General features: G+C 40.6%; 1 protein-coding gene across 2 annotated transcripts; it reads left to right on the top strand.

The window, feature by feature from the left end:
* Positions 1-1479: 1479 nt before the first annotated feature.
* On the top strand, positions 1480-22925 carry SLC38A4 (solute carrier family 38 member 4). Of its 2 annotated transcripts, none has more exons than XM_059472931.1 (16): positions 1480-1555; positions 5354-5584; positions 6358-6448; positions 7737-7852; positions 10760-10833; positions 12304-12396; positions 12854-12935; positions 13027-13109; positions 13219-13277; positions 13662-13940; positions 14057-14136; positions 15222-15322; positions 16294-16418; positions 19001-19145; positions 20121-20218; positions 21615-22925. In XM_059472931.1, the coding sequence occupies exons 2-16, from the start codon at positions 5466-5468 to the stop codon at positions 21714-21716; spliced, it is 1647 nt and encodes a 548-aa protein (XP_059328914.1). In that variant the 5' UTR covers positions 1480-1555; positions 5354-5465; the 3' UTR covers positions 21717-22925. The 2 variants fall into 2 exon arrangements, with proteins under 2 accessions (XP_059328914.1, XP_059328915.1); XM_059472932.1 differs by lacking the exon at positions 1480-1555 and adding an exon at positions 4480-4648.
* The last annotated feature ends 375 nt before the right edge of the window (positions 22926-23300 follow it).

Raw genomic sequence — 23300 nt, 5'->3', positions numbered from 1 at the left:
ATTGTTACATGAAACAGCCACATGAGCAACAGAGCACCAAGGAGGCTGTCCATACCCACAGCCCTGTCAAGTGTGCAAAGCAAACAGGCTCAAGCAGAGCACAGCTGCCTGCCCCAGCTCCCCTGGCAGCTCTGCTCCCTTACCCTAGCAATGGCATAGGAAAACCTGGTGCTAAACTTCTGCTGAGAACTGCCTTAATACATTCAGGACACCTATTCTTGGTCATATGCCTTAGAGGAAAAGCCTGTTTCCCTCATTACATCAACTGATGAAATGGAAAACACAGGGAGCATTCATACTCAAAGTCCATTCAACCAACCTAGGCCCAAAAATTTGTTCACTTTTCCAGCTATGTTTAAATCAAGATAGGACCTCTGGCTCCAAACCTTGCGCCTCTTAATCTTTGGATTGCTCTACTTTTGGCATCGTGTGGCATGACTGGCCTTACAATCAGTTGTTTTTTCATGGGAATGCACAACTGAGGGAGACAGAGCTTATTTTTGTTAAACCATTTGTCTGAGTCTATATTGGAACTCAGATTTCTTTTTGGGGGGCAACTCTGAAACCAGCGCAGCATTGCCAGTTCTGGCAGCAAACAAGCAGAAGGCCTGGTCACACTGAAGCAGGGTTGGGTTCCCACAGGTTGTCACCCAGCCTGAGCTAAAGCAGTCTGAGTGCTCCACAGGAAACTCTAAGAATTAAAAACTACATCCCCTCACTTGCCCTCCTGCCTTCACAGTCAGGCCAGTCTGAGGGCTTTAATCACAAAGCCTACATGGGTGGGAGGGCTGGGGGGTTAGATGTGGGGTTTAATTATGGCCATTATGTAATTGGATAAAATTATACAGTAAATTCTGCAGTATTACAGGCAAATCAGAGATAATTAAATACTTCTCCACAGGCCTATATTGCCATCAAATGAATAACATTTGTCACTGGACATATATTTCCTCAGCTGACATGACACTAAATATTTCAGCTGGGAAACCAAGGCACAGATCAAACAGCCCCTTTGAAAGCACACACTTCAGACCAGGTCCAGACAGGCAGTGCAAGATGTAGCTCTGTTGTCACAGAGATAAGAACAGTTTGGGAGCAAACAGGTATTTCTTCCAGAACTTATTTTCCAGGCTCTTTATTATTGTGCTACTGTAAGATTAATGCGTGCACATTATTCAAAAATCCAGACTGTCAAATAAGAGTGTGATCAAGCTTGGGTGGTGTGTTCTGGGGAGAAGCATTTTGAAATAGGACTCAGCTCAGAGAGCAAATAGCTCTGGTAACTGAGATGTTTGCCCTCAGTGTGCTCCAATAAACTGATTTACCTTTCTTCTTTTTTTCCCCTTTTTTTTTTTTAAGAGCTGACGCAAGTTTGTCAAAGGGAGTTGTTGGGTGTAGCAGCTGGTGATTGGTTCATCCCATACACTCCCATTTGTCTTTAAATCACTGTTCAACTGCTCTAGGTTGCATATGAGTAAACTTTTTCTTACAGGTGCAATTCCCAAAAGATATAACCTGTCTAGCAAGTGAGGAAAGGAACCCGCTTAACTCAGAGGTAAACTTTTTTTCTTTATAAAATTTTATCAATGTATTTTAGAGACTGGCCATATCTTCAGAAATTGGGAATTATAAATTTAATTAATCTCTAAATATAAGCTCAATATGAAGGATAGGCTCCTTAAGATTTACTGACATATTAATTTGTACTGACAAATATCTTTGATATTTCTTCAGGAATGAAATTTAGACTTCTCTTTTGTACAGAAAATCAAAACCTAAGCAACCACAGAACAGCAAAAGTATTCAAAATTTCCCAGTCAATTAAGAAATGAATGATTACTTGCCTTTGCAGCCCTTGGCTATCTTCTGAGAAATTTTATCCAGGCTCATGAGTTACTTGACTAATATTTCTCTGAACAAATTAATTTGGGAAAGGGGGCTTTACATTTTAATTATTTATTTGACAGCTGCAACACTTATTTCATTTTGAAATAGCCACATAGACAATAACCTTATAAAGTCACTGTCATGAAGACGAAGAATCTGGCAAAATCTGCTACATTGGATACCATGGCAGAGATTACAAATATTGATATTGCAAAACCCATGAAAGTGTTAGTCATATCTGTGACCCGGCATTATTTGCCCAGTGGTTGTCCATTCGCCTAATGTTCTAACTGCAGACTGGACAGAAATCAATAACCTTGTGAAATCAGATGCCAAAAATTTCATAATTTTCCGAATCGTTGCTGGAAACCATTACTTAATAAATGATGCAGAGCAGTACCCTATACTTGAAGAGGAAAATTAGTTTTATAGAGATAAATAACTGTCCTCTAATAATAGGTAAATTTCTTCTGCAATGAGTATTTCCATTTTAATACCATACTTTAGGAAAAATCTTTTCTGTTCAGCCAAATGCTACAAGAGGCAGCAAAAACATCATTGTATTGAGGGCAAGTTTGAGGAACACTGGAAATCTAAGAGATTTCTCTTGTATGTTTAGGCACCAAAATCATAGCTCTAAAGCAGAAAGCATTAAATCCCAGGGCAGCTAAAGCAGGAGAACTTTGGTGTTTTCCCTCCAGTACTGCAGGCAAAGCTTCTGGCAGGGCCCAGGCCTGCCCAACCTTGATGGCTGTGCTTTCACACCATCCCTGCCCTGGTTCCTGGCTGTCCCCCCAGGAGCAGCAATCCACCAGCACAAACCCCTGAAGGAGTGCAACTGAGAGCCCAATGTCAGTGCATCCCCTTTATCCAAATATCTTGCAGGCTGAGTAACACCTCCAGAGGTACAGGGTCACCGCATGTCTCCCTCAGGTGAAGCAGTGACAGCTCTGGCGCTTCTCTGTTACTTGTGGGGAGAACATGCTACCAGTGCCTGCGCATCTCCCAAAGCCCTCAGTATCTGCAGTGCTAGGAACTGAAGATATGGGTTGCCACCAACTAAGGACCAGCCCTGCCAAGTTTTACTGAAGTTCAAAGGCACCATTGGTCATAATCACAGTTATTAGTGTTTGCAATATTCAGATCTAATAGCAGTCCTGTTTCATGGGTCTCATTCTCCCCATATTTATGCCAATGGTTTTCCGCTCGTGATTCATAAACCTCTGGAGTTCTACCAACCTCTCCCTAAAAAATTACAACTGCAAGAAAGCAGGTTCTCAATAGACGTAATTTTGCCAACTGAATCTTTGCGCTTTCACCAGAAGACTTTTAGGAATTCAAAGATTAAAACAATAAAATAAAATAGAAAATCGTTGCTTTATGCAGTGATTACACAGCCTCTTGAGATGACGTCCATAAATCAGACAACTTGTGTAAATGTTTGACAGGGCAATGTCCAGATGATTCTTATGCTGTAACATGTATTTTCGGTCAATTTTTCCATATTGTTTGCTGTGCTGCACAGGCTTTCATCTTCAGCCTAATCTTTGTGCAGCTTAATTCCTGGCAACTTTTTTGCTTACTTTTCCTCCATTTCCCATCTCTTTGAAGATCTGTATTTTTTGGACTGCCACTTCTGGAAAATATATTTTTCCAACAAAAGTTAGGCAGTGCACACGGAGGAGGTTTTACCCTTTACCAGAACAGGGATGAACACAGATAGATTTGTTTGCCTGACTTCTACACCACAGATTAAAAATAAGCATCAAGAATTGGAAAAACTCTCTTTCTCAGACAGGGCAGTGTCTGTGTTTGAAGACAGTTCTGTGAATGAAACCACAGTTGTCAGGGCTCTGTTGGGTGTGGAGGGGTGAGGAGAGTGTTACTGGTTTTTTATCTCATGGAGTTATTAATATCCTAAGCAAGCAGAATCCCCCAGGCATTGAAATGTGAGTGCCAGCAGCTCTGCCCTGATGCCTGAGTCACTCATCCCCCCCACATATACAAACAGTCCATGAGGCAGCAGAAAGAATTAGAGCCAGCCGCTCTCTCTGGTAGGAAATTTCCTAATGCACTGTGATATTGCTTCTCCTTTTCAGTTGTCTGGTCTGGGTGAATGCTTTTAGTAAGAAGCAAGGAATTTGACATTAATTTCTGGCCTGGAGTCAGCTTTAACCTCCAGGATTGGTATTTAAAGTTTATATGTGCATTTTAAATACATGCACTCCAACATCTTGCCACTACAGATATGCTTGTAGATGTTCCTAAGAACAGCATATGATCAGTATCAGAGGACAGCAAAGGTCTGGTCTTTGAGCTGGACCTATACACACATAAATGCAAAGAGAGAGAGAGAGGCTATTAAATAATTGCAGATTTAATGTTGCAAAGAGCCAGACTTAGAAAATTATTTGTTGCAATATTTTCTGATATTATTATGAAATGCTGAGCTGCATTTGGCATGTCATATTTATGAAAATTGTCATCAATCTGGCCAGCGTGCCTGATTGCAAGGCAGCAGGTAAAGGCCCAGGGAACTGCAGCTGTGGTCCCAGGTGTGTGCTGTCTGATCTCTGCTCGCTGCCTTCACTGGTGTCCCCTCAGCTGTGGAATGGAAATACAGAATGCATCAAGGGAGAAGGATTGCAGAACTGCAGCATTTCCTGAACAGTGTTTTCCTCTTGAATCTGATAATCAACAAATGAATTCACATGCGTATCTACAGATGAGTCTGTAGCACACAGCTGCTGAAATCCCAGAGGTGAAGTTCTCTTTGTAAATTTGGGTCATAAAATTTCATTTGGTCCATACAATAAATAAAGAGTTGAGCATTTATTCATATGATTTTTAAAAGGCAAGAATTTTTCTCGTGGGGTAAAGATAATCAGTCTAATACCCATGTAATAATCCTGTGTGAGACAGAGCTTCCAGCGATGGGTTAAGTAAGAATTAAACACCAGTCCCCTTAGAAACTGGCCTATCAGATTTGCACCTCTCAATAACCAAAAAATGGTCATACAGAGATGCTCATCTCTGTCAGATCCCAGTGAAAGGGACAAATCTATGAAACATTTAAGCCTGTGACAACATTAATCTTGCAACAAATGGGATAGCCTAAATACTGCTATACTCCTGTTTTTATCAGAAAACATTTCTGCATCAGCCTCCCCTAGAAAGTCCAAAGCAACAGTTCAGGAAATTTTTTTCTGCTGGCTTTGTATTTTTTCCAGATGCTGGATATCCACTGTGCATCTGTTGGCCTCTGCACCCTTTACCATTTGAAGGGAGACAGGAGAACCAAATGCTGGCATATAAAGAGACTTTTATGCTTGCCCAGAATTTTCCCAGTCTGCAACAGTTTCCCCTCTTAATGCTACTACAAAGATCAAGCACAAACCAAACAATTCACACTGGTTTATCTAATTTGAAGAAAACTCTGTTGAGTTCTGTTGTGTTTTGTTTGCAGAACAAAGTGTTCTGGCAGTCCCTGCATGACAGAGAGGACCCACAAGCAGACGGCACAGTGCTGTTTACCCTGAAGAAGCGAGTGTGTGTGCTGGAAAGCGCTGACCGCTCTAATGGATCGCATGGAGCTGCAAAAAGTCAACATCGAACCTGACGATCAGAGCAACAGTGGGGAAAGCCTCGAAGACAACTACAGAGAGCCGGCTGATTCAGAAAAGGCTGCAATTAGCAGGTAGGCATTTCTCTGTTCTGTTAAGGCTAGAAAGCAGTAATCGATAAATAATCTTCACTAATGGCATCTGGGAAGTTTCCCCACAGCACTGACCCTCCTTGCTCTGTGCTCTGGAAGACAGTGTGCCCAGAACAGCAAGGCAGCCCAGGTCCCTCCTTGCCTGCCACCACCTGGACTGATATCATCAGGCTCCCAACACAGATTAACCCTTGGCAATTTCCAACTACTCCAGTCGGATGGTACATATGTAAATTAATACACTCTCAGAGAAGTTCAGCCTGAGCACATTGAGGGGGAGTGTTTCCCAGGGCAAGGAATGGAGGGCAACAGGGACAGCCTGCCCTCAGACATTCCAGCAGAACCCACCACAGCACTAGCACCTGTGTGGCTGGAAAAAGACATCTCAAAACCAGCCATCAGTCTGTTGCTCTCAGGTCACTGCTCCCTCCAGCACGTATCTCCAACAAGGGTCTTTGTTCCCCAGATGTGAAGCATGTGCTCAGCTTCAGCGTGTTACTGACAGTATGGATCTGCAATCAAGTGTAATTCAAAGATTACTGGGTCTAAAACTAAATTCCAAATCAAAGCAAAGATCTACAAAATATGCCATTGGATATGAGAACTTTACGGGAGAACAGACCTTTTTTTGCTGGATTTTTAAATATTCAGAGCAATGCCAAAGGAAATTTTCCAGTGATGACAAAAAGCACCACTCAAATAAAATGTGAATCATAAGTTTTATCTAATATTTTCTTATTTTTCTTTATGTTCAGTCCCTTTGCTAGTGATGATGCAGGAAGTCAGAAGTTCCTTACAAATGGATATCTGGATAAAAAGAAATTGGAGGACTATGATGAAGAATATGTAAGTTTTATTCTTTTTAAATGAATGAATGAATGCTTACAAAGTAGATCTTATTGACCTGATTTTTTTCTTAAAGTGTCAGTAAGCAAAATTCCTCTGGAGCTGGCCAGCAAAATCTTGACTTTCAAAGAATAAACACATTTTCTAACAGTTAGTGCAGCAAACCCTTTCTGTTATCTTACAAGTAAAATTCAATCTTTCCTACACAAGTAATCAGAAAAATTCCTTAGATCACACTTGAGCTTCAGTAACATCTCCATGTAATCTCAGCTGAGATGTGCAGACAGTGGGACATTGCACCCATTTTCCTGACAGGACATTGCACTCAGAAGGACTTTGCTGTTCCTATAGCCACATAGATCTGTGCCTTAGTGGATACATGCTTGTATTTCTAGTTTCCAGCATCTGTGTAAATGAATCTCCATTCAGCTGCACTGCTTTAGAGAAAGAACCTTATTGTTTTGGCTTTATGATGCTGAGCTCTACATGGTCAGCACACGTCCAACTCCCTAGACAGCTCCACATGCAAGTGGAAGCACAGCACCAGCTCCTGGGGCGTGCATGTGGGTACCTCTCTGCTAGGATTTTATGTTACTCAATTGTTAGTGAATTTGATTAAATGAAAGGCATTATTTTTTCAGTGGTGTTACAGATTTTATTAATGAATGATCACATAACATCAAAAATATCGTTTGTAATTGTAAACCAAAATTAAGAGCCATGTTCCCTTTTTCTTTTCCACTTGGTTGTAACTCATTCACACACCATCCCCTCTCTCCTAGGTTTTGCCCTCTTCCATTCTTCTGCTTCCAGCCCTAGGCACACAGCACTCCTTTCTTTCTTTCCCCCAGACACCATTTTAGTTCCCCAAAAAAAAAGTGCATTTTACTTGGACACAAATTCAATAATCTGTTGTACTCATTTTTTAAAAAAATCTGAATACTTAAAAATTGGTTATTGGGAAACCTGTTTGATAAGAGCATGTGTTTCCATGGAGGCTGGCCAGCATAGCCAGTGTAACTGTGTCACCTAAATCACCCATCAGGAATGCAAACCTCCTCCTGACTGAGACAATGAAAGAGTGAGAAGAGGCAAACACTACCAGCACAGCTGTCTTTGGGATAGACTCCTTTTGGTGGCAAGTGCCTCTGGACCTGGGAACCTTGAAAAAGCTCCACCTCTAGGCATCAAGGGAGGAGCATAGGGAACACCAGCAATGAGGATAATTAGCTAGTCATGCTCAGTAAAATGCAAATGAATTGCTATTTTCTGTTCTTGCACCCAACAGCACAGGGGTAGAACTTCCTTTGGAATGTCCTCGTTCAACCTCAGCAATGCCATTATGGGCAGTGGCATCTTAGGGCTCTCCTATGCCATGGCCAACACAGGAATTATCCTTTTCATGTAAGTACGTAGAAAAATAAGCAAATAGAATATAAGCAGGGGGCTGGAGCTGAAGTTTTTATGATTACAGTGGTATGTTAAGCTTGGTTTGTTAGCTGAAGATTCTTGTAAGATCCTCTGTAATGAGAGCATTTCAGCTCCACCCCAAGGAACCATCCACTGCTGAAAATTCACTGCCGAAATTTTAGACCTCCTTTGTATTAGAAACATGACTGTGAATTGATACTGCACAGTCAAAAAACAGAAGGAAAGAACAGCATGCTGGTCCTAAAATAACAAGATCGATCTTGCCAGTTTACTATGGGAATCCAACAAGGAAATTAAATCACCCACAAATATGTTTGCATCACCCCAATCATCTAATCACTATGTAGAAATGGAAGAAGAGCATTCGATATCATCTGAAATGTCAACATGCTTTGAGTGCAAAGGCATTCATAGATCTAATGTTGCTGCTCCAAGTCTGTCTGTACCCAATGTGCACAAAGGACAGCATTGATCTGTGACTGACAAACAGTATCTACAAAGAATGGGTTTTGATAGACAGTAACATACAGCCACGGGAAGTTTTTTAATCCATGGCTAACATCTGGCTCCTTTTAATAAGATGAATTCTATCAAAATTTTTTTAAATTATTGATTTTAATTTTAGCTTGAAGCCTTAATTTTAGCCTCTCATGAGACTGGAATAAACCATGATATTACTGTGTGACAATTAGCCATTTCTGACATTACTGAAATCTAGCATGTTTTTGTAGAGCATCTTGCTTGTGGGGACTGTGTAACTATAACAGCAACAGCATTTAAAATTTTACTTGTAGCTTACAGTTGCTAAGAAACATCTCCTGTTTTGCCAATATAATTTTTAACTGAAAATTAGCTGTAGATTCAAATGCTGTTCTGTATAAGCACTTCATAACACCTGCACCCAACTGGTTTAGATATAGTATGTGCAGAGCAAAAATTGGAAGCCAGTTCTAAAAGTGACATTTTGTCAGAGTCAGAAAAATGTAGGATGTTTTTCTCCTCCACTTTCTCTGAGCACTTGTACTAACTGGTATGCTCATAAATGATCACTGGAAAGAAAACTGTGATATGTTAAGCCTTGCTAACAGGGAAAAATATTATCTTTATAATATCTTTATTTGAAACTCTGATCATACTGATAGGTGGCGAAAAATTCTGATACAAGCCTAATGATATTAGCTCTGTTGTCAGTGCTAAAGTAGGGAGTAATGCTAAAGCAAAAACCTCCCCCCACAGCTCACTTTCTTTGCTATGCTATTTCCATATTTTCTGAATGAGAACATTCTCCCTTTTGGTAAAGGAAGGATTTTTATTTAGAAATATGAACTTGTGTGTAGATACTGCTACCCCTACAGCCGTTATCCAATTGCTTGAAGTTCCTCTGTTTTCACATCCCATGATGTTAGTGTTAGTGGGACAGAAAAATCCCATCTACTAAATGGAAACTGCTGGACATGAATTCTAATTGAGATGATGCTGGCAGCATTGTAATTTACTCTTCTCATGTTGCCCAAGTGCTTTCATGCTGGAAGGTGTTCTACAGGGTGAAGGAAAATAGAAGGCTCACAAAATTCCAAAAGCAACATTTCTGCTGCCCAGCATGATTTAGCAAGTGCAACCAGGAGGACTTTGGTTTACCCCATCTCATGTGTCAGGACACAGAGGTCATGTCTCTGAACAGCAGCTGTATGGGTGGCCCTGATCAAGGAGGGTGCCACGTCAGCAGGATGCACTGTCACCTCAGACATGATCCCCCCCTTACCATATTGCATGAGCCCACAGCAGGAGACAGCCCTGCCCACACCAAGGTAGTAGCACTGTCTGTCTCTCCTGAAGAGGGAAATTTCAGAGGGCATTGTGATGGTCTGGTGGTTCATCACTCAGCCCCAGGGCCTGAGTCTGCTCCTAGACTCATTTATGAACCTGGCTGTCAGTCTCCTATATCTGTACCAAACCTCGTGTTCAGGGGTGTGGGAGATGTGGGCACAACCTCCTATTCAGCCATGGGATAAAGTGCTTCCATATTTTCTATTTCTGTCATGTTATTCTCTTCCTCACCAGCACTTGGGCAGGCTGATGACAAGATGGTTAAGGTAATAAGATATGTTGTGCACAGCGCTGTGCCCCGAAAATCTCATACAAAGCTACATTTTTCACAAGCCGTTTATAAGAGGCAGATAGCTGAAATCACATAGGATGCACCTATTGTGTGGCAGAAACATGGCAGTAATCAGAATTACTGAAGTCAGGTACCAGTATCTTCAGGCAGACTAAGTCTACAAGCTAAGCTACCAGTGCTCCAAGAGCAGGTTTTCCAGTGTTGTGCCATGCTTTAACATGATGCAAGATTTCTAATGTACTCACACAGCAGGCAACTAACCTCCACTACCCAGTGATATGCCAGAAGTCAAAAGGAGTGACCAGCCAAGAGATAGCATTGAAGTTGTCCCAGTTACAATTTGCTTTTGGGTTTCATTTTTGTGGGGTTTTTTGACAGCTCTGATTAAGGAGAGATTTGAAAATGAGAGGTCAGTGGGCAGGTGAGAGTCCAAAGACCAGATTCTTGCAAAGAAATCTGTTTACTTTAGTGGGATCTTGTTAAGATATAAGATTTTGTCCTTGTGGACTGGCACAGAACTAGCACTTACTGGACTTCAACAAGCCTTCAGGGGCACTTAGAGTGTATAAGGTGCAACTGTACTCACAAGGAAGCTACAATTGACACTTAGCTCTGCATTTAGCCTGGGAGACCAAAGAACAAACTTGCTGAAAGCTATTTATGACGTGTTGAACTTCATGAGAATGAGCAGGTGTATGTTCAAATCAACTGAGTGCCTCTGATGTCCTGCTTAGGATTCTGATTTCTGCTTTGCCTTGCAGAGTTCTGCTGCTCAGCGTAGCAATATTGTCACTCTACTCAGTCCACCTTTTACTGAAGATATCAAAAGAAGGAGGTAGGAGGCTGTGATTCACAATCTGTATTGCATGCATGTATTTTACCTTGGAATGCAATTTATCAAGTATGTCCAATTGTCGTGGTTAGAGGCTGGTGCAATGCCAGTGCCCCCATGAAAATACACTCCCCCTGGTGTCTGCTGTGAGATGTGACCAGGAATAAGCAAAGCAGGCCCCCGCTTAGAAATAAAGAAAAGAAAACTTTATTAACTACACTACAACTATATGTAAAAAGGAGCACACAGGAAAAATGAAAACCTTCCAAAAACATTTCCTCCCCCCACTAAATTTCCAATACATTCATCCCTCAGACCACCAACTCTCAGTCCATCACCACCCTTTAGATAATCAATTCTCAGTTCATCAAGAGGAGAGGAGTCCTTCTTGTGCCATAGGCTTCCCCAGGAAACGCTGTTGAAACCTCATGTGTTTCCATGTCACTCGTGGCACCGCCCGGAGAACATTTGCCATCGTGACACCTTTCCTTCCATGCCCAGTGCTCTCACCACTGCACATGGACCAGAGCTGCTTCTAGGGTTGTCCTTTTAAGGATGCCTTGTCCCATTACAAAAAGAGCACAGTCTCTCACCTTTGGAACACCAGCCCCTCCCAAATTTCACCCCCTGGGGCCGAGGGGTACCAACACTGAACTCTCTTGGCTCTGAGCCATTGCCTCCCCCTGGATGCAGTCTCTGTATCACAGGAAACATGGTTCTGTCCATGGCTATAACAAGAAAAGTCCAGCTAAGACAACTCTATCGACTCTTCCCACCTAAGATTCTTCTCTACTCTTCCAACATCGTTCACTTGCTTGAACCTTCATCACATTTGCCCATTTTTTCCTCCATTTCATCTCTATCTCTCTTCTAGGAAAGGTTAATGTTCTGTGAAGTTTTCATTGTCCAAAAAAGGGTTAAAATCTCGAGCTCTGCCCGCCCGGATCTCCCACAGCGGCCGGAAACCTTCTTGCTGCACCCCCCCCCCACCCCTTCTCCTTCTCGGCTGTGCTGCCGGCATATGTTTATCAATTTCCAAGGCAGCACAGTCACAGGCACAGGCTGTACCCTCTCTCTGTCATGGGAGGAGCTGCCTGATCCCTCCTGGTGCTTCTCCCACCCTTCCATCCTCGGGGCCTCTTCACCTCCCACCTCTGTCCAAGGCCTGGCCTACCTCACCCGGCTGCACGGCATCCCCGTCCCCGCCTAGCCAGCAGCTGGGCCTGGGGAGGGATCCGAACTCTTTCCCCACTGGAACCCAAGAGAAGGTTTCCTGGGAATGCTCTGCTTTTAACCCCTGTGTTCTCAGAGGCGTATCCATGTCCCCCAGTGTCCACACCAGGTGCCAATATTCAAATCTGAACACCCATTGATGTGACCACAGCATCCCAAAAAACTCACTTCCCCTCAAACCACAACACTAATGTAGTGGCCCATATTTTTGTTTTGATTTTGTTTGGTGTTTTTTTTCAGGATCATTAATATATGAAAAACTGGGAGCAAAGGCATTTGGCTGGCCTGGGAAGTGTGGTGTCTTCATTGCAGTCACAATGCAGAATATTGGAGGTAAGAGACAAAAGTTATCTAGCTTCCAATGCTCTTCCTACAAAACACAAGTGATTTCATTGTCTCCTCTGTCTGGCTAAATGGCATCAGAGATGAGCCAGATACAGCATACACTGTATTGTAAAAATGAAGGATATGAGGAATTCATCTCACTTTTTTCAGCTACCTGACACTTCAGTGTATGGTGAAAGACAATTACCTGGGATCTCTCCATGGCCAGTGAAGAAGCTTCAATGATGGCTAAAATGGCCTGACTGACCATCCTCAAAGAACTAGCCATTCTCTTCATTGACTATGGCTCAGCCTGTCAAAATAAAGGATTTATTTATTTAGTCACACTGTTATTTAAACAGAACTCATTTCTCTACTTTAGCAAAAACTTTTCTCTTTTTTTGGAACTACAGTTTTGGAAACTCAGTTCTCTAAAGGTTTTTGTTTTGTTTGGGTTTTTTTCCAGCAATGTCAAGCTACCTCTTTATTATTAAATATGAACTTCCTGAAGTCATCAGAGCATTTATGAAACTTGAGGAGAATTCTGGGTAGGTGTCTTTTCCCAGCCTGAACCTGAGACGAAAAATTTTCCCTTTGATATCAGTGATGATTATTTTTACTTTTATTCTTCCTGTTTAGAGAATGGTACCTTAATGGGAACTACCTCGTCATACTTGTAACAGTTGTGATTATTCTTCCCCTCTCCCTTCTAAAAAGCTTAGGTAAGCTTAATGCCCTGCTTAAACTCATTTCTTAGTCCTTTAAGGATTGTGAATTTTTATGTAACTGAACTATTTTATTCTGTTTTGTTTTGTTTTTCTTGCTGCACAGGTTATCTTGGTTATACGAGTGGGTTTTCACTGACCTGTATGGTTTTCTTTGTCAGTGTGGTAGGTGACTGTTTTGGTATTGTCTCCAGACAAATATACTGTATTTGTAAATACTCTGTAAACCTTAAATACTTTTATACTTTGTACTGTGGCAATTTTATGTTTGGATAGACCCTGCAAGTTTATCAAATCAACAACCTATTCAGCAATAGGTGAAGTCAGAATAAAAAAAATCAGTTAAAAAACCACTTGAGAATAAAAAATAAAGCAGGAAAACAGCAGAGGCAGAGTGACAACAAATATTTGCAGAAGAAGCAGAATTGGTAGCAATTTGTTTCTTGCTTCCTCTCTTTCTCAGTGTCTGCTTATACTTCTGTTGGAATACCACAAACGTGTAATCTCCTATAGAGGAACTTTTCTGATAACATTGTCTACTTTTTGTAGGTGATCTTCAAGAAATCCCAAATACCCTGTCCTCTTCCCATGATGGACCACGGGGTTGAAAACTGGACCGCCACCAACAGCACAGTGCCAATGCACCTGGTCATGTTATCAAATGAGTCACTCAGTTCTGGTGTGAATTTCATGATGGACAACACAGCTGGGCACTTCCCAAGCCTTGAGGAGCCAAAAGATATCTCCCCAAAAAGCGGTGTAGAATACGAAGCACACAGCGACAACAGTGACAAGTGCCAGCCAAAATATTTTGTGTTCAACTCACGGGTAAGGGAGATCCTGTAGAACTTGTCTTCCACCACTTGTACCACAGCTAAACTGCTGCCTGCCAAGTCAGAGGTGCAGCCGTGACCATTCTTACTAATGGGAACTTTATTTTACAGACTGCCTATGCAATACCCATCCTGGCATTTGCTTTCGTATGCCACCCTGAGGTGCTACCAATATACAGTGAACTCAAAGAGTAAGGTTCTTAAATTTTGTCCAATACTTCCAGTTAACCATAGATAGAGATAATCTTCTACCTGTTGTCCATTGATTGCTGGTGTGTGAACACCCACATGATAGTGAATTATTGCTTTCCATTGTAAGCAGATTTTGGCTTTGCTTTGGTCTTATAGTCAGATATTGGTGACAGAGAACCACTGCATTGATCAATATTACTTAGTAAAGGAGGAATATGGAAAGTCCTTCAAATGATCAGAAATAAACTGGCAAACTTGGTTGCACTGAGATAATTCTGGTTTCTAATAATACCTAAATGTGTTCTGTGTCTGTGTCAGTTGCACTTACTCTTAAAGTTTCTTGGGATGCCATTAGTTTGGGTGTCTTTGGTAGGCTCTTCACCCAGCCTGTTGTGCTTAACAAATATCAAAAATCCAATATAGCTGCTTAAAACAGCACAGAGTTAATAGCTGGGAAGGGCTAAAAAAAGGCATTTGCTGACCAGCAAAATTGCATAATAGGGGGGTGTGTTGCAAAACTCAAGGAGGCTAAGAACCATTACCTCCTGTTTCAGTAGGTTTAACCTCAGAAGCCATAGAAATTCTAATATGACTTGGGAAAATGCTTGCAGGTCCTATAAGATGAAGATTTTCTTTAACCAAAGGATTTATGGAGGAAGGATGTGATCTGCAAGGGGTTCTTGAACCTGCAGAACAGCCCTATGTAGATATAAGGGTATGTTCACATAGAGTTGGCTGAAAACTCTTGTCTATTTTGTCAACAGACCTTTAATTCTCATCCCTCCATTTTTTTAATCTAAAATGTACCATTTGAGATTAACATTTAATAAATAGTGATATACAAAACAATGTGGCACATTTTTATGTTGCCACAGAAAAAGCAATAGAAATGCAGTTTCAACATATTTTCTAAATCTGTGCTGCTCTGCACAGAGCTGTAAAGCATCAAGAGCTCTATGTAACCAATATATTTGCTATGAAATTTCTATCTGGTGAGGGTGCATCAGAGAGTTAAGATCCTTCAGAGCACTTCTTGTACAAATAGAGGTTATAGGACTGTTACTCTCTTTCTTTTGTACTTCAGTCGCTCCCGAAAGCGGATGCAGAATGTCTCAAACATCTCCATCACTGGCATGCTTATCATGTATCTTCTGGCTGCCCTCTTTGGATATCTTACCTTCTATGGTAGGTCAAAACACTGTTCCCTGCAGAATTTTCCCTCACTTTTTCACGCAGGCAGTCTGGTTCTATCACAAAGACTCAAGTATTAATGCATTTTCTGGGGGCCTGAATCCAAGTTTAAGCAATATTCAATTATAATACACAGCGTGTAACCTTCTGAGTGAACTGTGGGACTTATCCAACTGTCAGGCCTCACCTGTGAGAGACTCCAAGGCACCTGCTGGGGGGCCAGTCTTGTTTCCCTTGACTTTGTGAACTCAGACAAGAAGCTGCCGTAAACTTGACTCTTGGCAAAGGCCAAGAGTACTAAAAATACTCCAGTGCTCAACAGTTTTACATGACACTACTAAGTGCTATCCAATCTGTCTCTGACGCCACTAGTTCAGTTTCATCTATGCTGAAAAACAGGTGCAAATCATTCTAGTGTAAAAAAATCTGGATGAGCTAAAGTAACCGATGGGCAAACAGAGTAGTCCCACTATTAGCACACCATTTTGTGCAAACGCCACCTCTTTTTACCTTGTTAGTCCCTCCATACAGCAGAGAAGTGAATGATACAGCACACTCTGCTCCCTATCACTGGGGCAAGAGGGCTCTGCTTGAGAGCTGAGACATCTGGGTGGAGGTCAAAAGGAGCAGTTCAGTAACAGTTCAGTGAGTTGTTTCATATCACAGAAATTATTTTTACTTCAGGTTGTACATCCACTTAATGATTTTCTCAAAGTCACGTCAAAGATGCTAGAGTACAAAGCATCACCTCAGAGCTGCATTACCCTCATCATGTCTGAATGATGGACTAGTATCAGTTCACAGTGGGAAAATTCCTTTTTCATGTATAGCCCATAACTTGTATCTAATGGCAGCAGTTGGACTAAAGTTAATCTTATCTCTTATCTGGCTGCAGTATAAAGATCCTTTTAAATGTGCAAGGTACTGCTTAAGTGATTTAACTCCTTTCTCTTTCCTTTTTGTAGGAGAAGTTGAAGATGAGCTTCTTCACACATACACTAAAGTGTACACGTTTGACACCCTTTTGCTGTCAGTTCGCCTGGCAGTGCTGGTGGCTGTGACCCTGACCGTGCCCCTTGTCCTTTTCCCTGTAAGTAACAGAGCTGAAATCAGGGTAATCCATATTCACTGACTGAATGTGATCAGCACAGATTTTAACACTGAAGAAAAGTAAGCCTGAGCTTTTTATTTAGAGAGTTCTGTTTTCTCATTTGACCCAAGTATGGACCTTAGGCATTTAGGGTTGCAAACTTTGAAAGACTGAAATAAATCAGTCTTTATAAATATATCAGGAATTACTTGTCTGTCTCCCTGGGTCTTTCTGTACTTTATTTGTCAGAGCAGTCCCAAGTACCAAAGTCTTGGAGATATACTGAAACCACTTATGAGGTTTCCTAATACAGACATAGGCACCTTCTATAGCACCCAAACTTAGGACAGACACATGAAGCTCAGGTCACACATTGTGCAGGATTCCCACACTGGGCTGCTGAAATACAGGGACAGAGGGTCCTGTGCTCACTTTACAGGCTTGAGTTTGTGGACAGGTGAGGAAACTAAATGCCAGAAAAAAAAGAAGTGTAAAAGAGCTGCACAGTCAGTTGTCCGAGCAAAGTTTGGAACTTCTGTGTGCTCTTCACTGGGAAAAACACAATAACCACAATTACAGGGACAGAAAGACACAACTAAACAAATTGCTCTGCAGAGGGACTGACCCTCCTCAGGAATCAATCTCCCCCAGTGGGCAGAACTTCAGGCTCCTGAATGTAAAAAACTGAGTCTCATGTCTTCCCTGAGCTGCCAGGCAGCAGAGGAGAAAATAGCTGATCCTCATAATCTGGTGTTGGGAGGCTGGTGGCTCATGAGTACAGCACGTACAAGGCCAGCACCATGCTGCAGGAGGGCTCCCAGCAAGCTGCATCACAGCACAGCGTTCCCATCTGAGTAACCAGGGGGTCCTGTTGCTCTCTTTTCCTGGGTGCAATACACACTCTGCATAGCTACTGTTTCCAGGCTTGCTGACAAATGCCTAAGAGCAGTGATCACTGCTCAATGGTGTCAACTAAATTAAAAAAAAATTTGAAAAAACAGGTATAAGGCACCCTGAGTGGTCAGTCCTTCTAGCTTGGAGAGCTCCAGTGCTCTGCCTTAAAAATCATGTTCAAAACAGTGGATAAATGTTTAAATTAGTCTTAACAAATTGATCAGTCTTCATGGGAAAACAAGATAAGGGCATTGAAAAAATCTGTCTGTCAGGTGCAGCATTTTGTATTTTTAGATTTCTGTATAATCATTTTAATATTTTAATAGTTAGCAGCTAGAAACCACAACACTGATTTTTCCATTAAAATTACTCCTGAGAAAATGTATTTTTCTTGTAAACCAGAATACCAAAGAGCTTTACACATTCTATCAGGACAGCCATCTCAGCAGATCTTACTCCTTCAAATAAGCAGTATAACTACATCAACTACTTTTTTAAATTAATCATCCCATTTATATTTTCTTAAAGTAGTCAGAGTCTTTTATTAAAAAAAAAGTCATTGCATTTCCAGAAAAATAAATTAAATATAGATCTATATACCATTAGTCACTGTAAAACTTCAGTTTGATAACTTCTTTTTAAGGATTGTGTCACAAAAGGAATAATGCTCAATATGCTGACAGTAAGCTCACAGGAATGCAGGCAGAAGAGTTTTTTGTGTAATAAACCTATCTTACACCAACTCAAAAACTGGACAAAATATTTTAAATTTGCCTCCGTCTTCCTAGTATTGGTTTACATCAACCTGAAAAACATAAAATACAAAACTCATAGTGTGTTTTCTAGTGATGTACTACACTGAGAGAGCCCCATATATTTATTTAATTGCCAAATTCACCTGAAAGAAATTATATGTTACTTTAAAACAACCAAACAGAAGTGCATTTGGAGTTTTTCGGAGTGTAAAAATATTTTTGTTCAATTTCTAAATACCAACTTTTAAGTTAATTTTGGTACTTGAGAATAACATCATCTCGAGCTACCAAATGCATTTGCTTTTGGCCTTTTTTTCTACTTACTATCTTTTATATTGTGAAAGCAAAAAAAATCCATGATGTGTGAGAAAGTCAGTGAAGCAAAAAAGAATCCTCTGCAATTGGTTTTAGGGTTATAATTTCCAAGTGGCATTGAAAAATATGCTTTACTTTTCAGATATGTATATGTATATATTTAATGATTAAGTACAACAGCTTCCTCTATCTCTCAGAAAAGTAAATGACAGAATTCTTGTGGGATTTTCATCAGGTTCAGGAGTACAGCAATTCATATTTCACACATGCTCTTTTTTTTGCCTGCTGATTAGTACTTATAGTGGGGGGGCTCTTTGAGGATTTTTTGCTGATATTAGCATCTTTCAGTTGAACAGATTTCATGTCCCTGATTTTACACCCTATTTACTTGACTTTCTCCTACACTGCAAATATTTGAGTTTCTGCATTAAACTGTGAACCCAGTTCTCAAAAACCTACATCAGAGTGAGACTATATTATGGGAATCAAAGACTGAAAACATATTTTTCCAGTCAGAATTTCTCACAACAGATGTAACTAATATAGATTTTTTTTTTAACTGAAAGCAAAGATAAATTAACTGTTGTTTCACTTTCCCTGTTGTCTTTCATCTTGCAGATCCGTTCATCTATCAGCGCATTGCTGTTTCCCAAAAGGCCATTCAGCTGGATAAGACATTTCCTGATTGCAGCAGTAATTTTGGCTTTTAATGATCTGCTTGTAATTTTTGTCCCAACTATTAAAGACATTTTTGGATTTATCGGTAGGTTTCATAAATACTTTTTGTTGACTCTATTGTCCTTTCTACAACATATTTACAGTCATGGACTGAAAGTCAATCTCTGTTTGAGTCTTACAGCACAGTAAATATAAACACAAATTGAATTTAAAGGGAATGTAAGGATTCCCAAACAGCTGACAGACAAAGGTATAAGCTACCCAACCTTGTTGTTACTTTGCATGAGGCACAAGGAATCCAATAATCCCGATATAAAAACTGGTAAGGAATTCCCATTTTGACCAAAAGGGAATTTAATACATGTGGAGGAGGGGGAAATCGGCTTTGGTTTTCAAGCAATTATAGCATGAAAAAATGTATTGACTTCCAAAGCATTGTGCTAGAAAAAGAAGAAAAGTGACACATTTCATTTGGCATTAACAGTTCTCTCCCTACCACTTTCTTTTGGTCAGTTTTGGCCTCTGACCAAAGAGGTCCATGAAGAGTCTCCTTGCTCTGAAGTGCTTGAGGATGCAGGGATGCAGATCCCTTGAGAAAGGTACCTCAATGGGATTTCTGCAGCTGGTTTGCTCCTCCCTGCCTTTTATACCCAGGTCTTCATGCTGAACTCTGCTGAGCAGAGAGGAGTCAGCACTTCTTAGGCACAGATCATCCACTCTCTATTCAATACCTGCTTTCCAGGGTCATCCTACTGGGAATGTCCATTTGTCCTTGCTTCACCTGACAGCAGACAGGCTTCAGCTGACGTGCAGACATCTCCACCACAGGCAGCCAGACCACTTTGAAAAAACCCTCCCAGTAACAAGTGTCTCTTCAGGCCCCAAGCACCCAAATGAGTGTTCAGACATCCACTGCTCTCCACGAATGTAGTCTACAGAGAGAGCCCTTTGTACAGCTGGGCTCAGAATGGCAGCTGCCTCCCCACAGGCTCTCTTTTGCAGGTGCACCACTCTGTTTTTCTGTCAATGATGCTGTACTCAGCTCTGCTCTCTCTTCCAGGAGCCTCTTCTGCTACGATGTTGATTTTCATCCTCCCTGGTGCCTTCTACCTGAGAATTGTTAAGAAGGAACCCCTGAGGTCTCCTCAGAAGATTGGGGTAAGAGAACTGGGGGCAATTGCAAAAGAAAGGGTAGGAGGTTGTGAGATTTCCACTCTTCATTAGCACTCAGACCATTGACTTCCAACATCTGGCACTTGCTCCTAAATGGTAGTGTCTCACTCAAAATACAGGTTGGGCAGTGGGATTCATCTGGGATTCAAGACAAAGCCTTTAGAGGCCTACTGCTCCTGACTCTCACCTAAGTATTTAGGATAAAGTGTGTCTTAAAACACTAGAAAAAAGAGACTTACTTAATCCGATCTAAACTCCAGTTAACACCTGCATTTTCATAAATAGCACCAAGACAGTCTATAAGAAATTGATGGTTCATCAGAAGACCAGCTGTGGATTAACAGGAAGATTTGAGGTCAAGGTTAAGAAGGAAATTGCACTGCAGAGATAAATAAGTAATAGTGAGCTCTCCTCTGTGACAGATCCATAAACCTTATATGAAGGTCTATCATTTATGCACAGCATGTGTCTATGTCATGCTGGACTGCCACTGCAATGCCTTTCATCCTGAACATCAATAACTGTCTGCAGATTTAACTATCACTGAGGAAACATTCTTTGAAAATGTAATTAGAAAAGTTATTGATGAAATATATATTTAGGCACATAATGTAAACAGATGGGAATATATGCATATATATATATATATATATATGTTCACAAAAGTCATGTGACTGATACATCCTTCTAGTATAAAAGTAATTTATTATGATGAAATTATTTCTACAATGTTTTTTTCCAGCTGTTAGAGAGTTCTCTCTGTAGAGAGACTGTGAATATTTTTTCATGTGTCTTTGTTCACTCTTCATGTTGGTATGTGTTAGGCACATCTAGAATTTCACATCTTGCACTGAGATCACATACAATATTCATCTTTATTTTACAAAGACAGAGTATTGTTAAGGGTGGACAGATTATGGTAAACTAGAGCTCCACTAAAGCAAAGGGTGACTACAAGCATCTGAATCCCTTGAATATGTACAGAAACACTGTCAGATAAGAGATATGGGCTTACCTGTTTGTCTGATAAGGATTCAGCAGATTTACTCTGAAGTTGTTTTTAATTCCAAAGACTATAACCATTGACTGAAAATTTGTCATTTTTTAATAATAAAAAACAAAGATGTTTCTTTTATATATTTTTTTATTATTGTTCACAGAGCCAAAGTGGCTTGTTTTCAGATCTCTCTTGGACTGATATTCTCACAGGACTAACTCTGATTCGTGTATCCCTGTACAATATTACTTGGGCTTTAGTCACATAGAATAAGCCAAACTTAGGCCATGGGTATTACACTAATGCAGATCCAGTGGGGCAATCTATAAGCTACCACCCCTAAGTCACTAGCTTTATTAATTAAATTTCATTTCCTAATTGCAGGCTCTAATTTTCCTCATAGTTGGCATAATCTTCATGCTTGTGAGTATGACTCTTATTGTAATGGACTGGATTTACAATCCCCCAAGTTCAAGACATCATTAACCTGTGAAGACAACCAAGTGCGTTTCATAACACAAATATTTGTATTGTGTGCTCTGAAGAACATCTGAATGGGATTGTTATTCCTAGCTAGTAACTGCAGTACTTTGAAGACAGTTTCTGGTAGGGTCACAAGAACCCAATGGAGTCTACATCATCCTTGTCAATAAGGATTGTTATTTATGCATTAGGAATCTGAGCTTAGCATTTCTGGCCAGGTGAAATGAAAAGTGTGGTGTGAATGCTTTCTGTTTTCAAAACCAAAATAACTCTGTATACAGTCCTCAAAAACAGCTTGGTGTCACCCCTTTCAAAATCTCCCATGATGATAGTAACCACAGCTCCTAGAGCCTTGGGAAGGTAATGGCCAGAAAACCAGCCAGTGCCTCATTTTCAATCTGAAGGTCATGGGAGTGGCTGCCCAGATCCAAGAGAAAGGCTGTGGTTTCTGAGGGGATCTGGAAGGTGATTCCTCTGTACCTGATAGACTGACCTGCCTGTCAGAAAGACAGTGGACAAAGCTTTCCACTTGACTTTGACAAGCCAGTGGAGAAAGCTGAGTGTTAGATTTGTTGCCCAAATTCATCACCCAGCTGTTGTACAGAATAAATATCTCTGGCACAGATTCTCTGTTGAGGCAAGTGCTTGAAGAACAGTAGAGTATTCTCACTTTGTTTTTAAAGATGCTTGTGCTGGAAATATCAGTCATTTCTGCAGTAAAGGTTTTTTTGTTCTTTAATTTTTAATTATTGTGTGAGCTTACATCACTGAACAAGTTGTATCCTCCATAAAAACTTGTCTTCCAATCTCACAGGAATTTAAGGAGACCACAAGGTGTGACAAAGCACCCTATCCAGTATTGTTCAGTACTTGTGTATTTGATAAATGTTCAGTGCAGGAAACTGTAATTTGCTATATATAAAAATATATGTATTTATGTACATAATTTTTTGTTTTCTTCTAGTCATAAAAATGTTATCCTGTGGTATATGATTTTTGATTTTTTTATGTGTCACTCTGTTTTCATAGCCACACACTTAATATTATTTTGAAGGAAACATATTGAATTGGTGGGTTTGTAAAAGGTCTGTTTTTATTCACCAGTGGTTTAACTGTACCTGTAGCAAGACCTAACTGCTACCTGTGTAAAAACACATTCATATGTTTACTACTTACATTATAATAAATTTCAAGATGTTTTCCTCTTGAGAATTCTTGATACATGTCTTGAAATTTTGTGTTGCCACTGTACACCACAAATTTGAATTACTTGTTCAATTGCTGTACCTCATCTTGTCTATGCATACATCAGCATTTAACAACATCCTGTATGATTAAGTCAAGCAAGGGTAACAGCATTATTGACAATCTCAAGTGTATTGAGCTATACAGCTGTGCAAGACAAGGAAAAAAGCATTGCATTCCATGCTATGTTCATGTTTAATTAACAGTCAAATCATTAATTGGGCTGTGTCATGGAGTACTCACTACATATGCTCTCTGCACACATCAAGGAAAATCAGCCAGAGGGGTCTTGCTTACTCTTTAGCAGAGAGGAGTGGGAAGGTGCCACTGTTGGGTTTATCA

Source organism: Ammospiza nelsoni, chromosome 5 (genome assembly GCF_027579445.1).
Source record: "Ammospiza nelsoni isolate bAmmNel1 chromosome 5, bAmmNel1.pri, whole genome shotgun sequence".
Classification (NCBI taxonomy): domain Eukaryota; kingdom Metazoa; phylum Chordata; class Aves; order Passeriformes; family Passerellidae; genus Ammospiza; species Ammospiza nelsoni.
The sequence above is the reverse complement of the archived record's forward strand: the minus strand, read 5'-3'. Positions and strand labels throughout refer to the sequence as shown.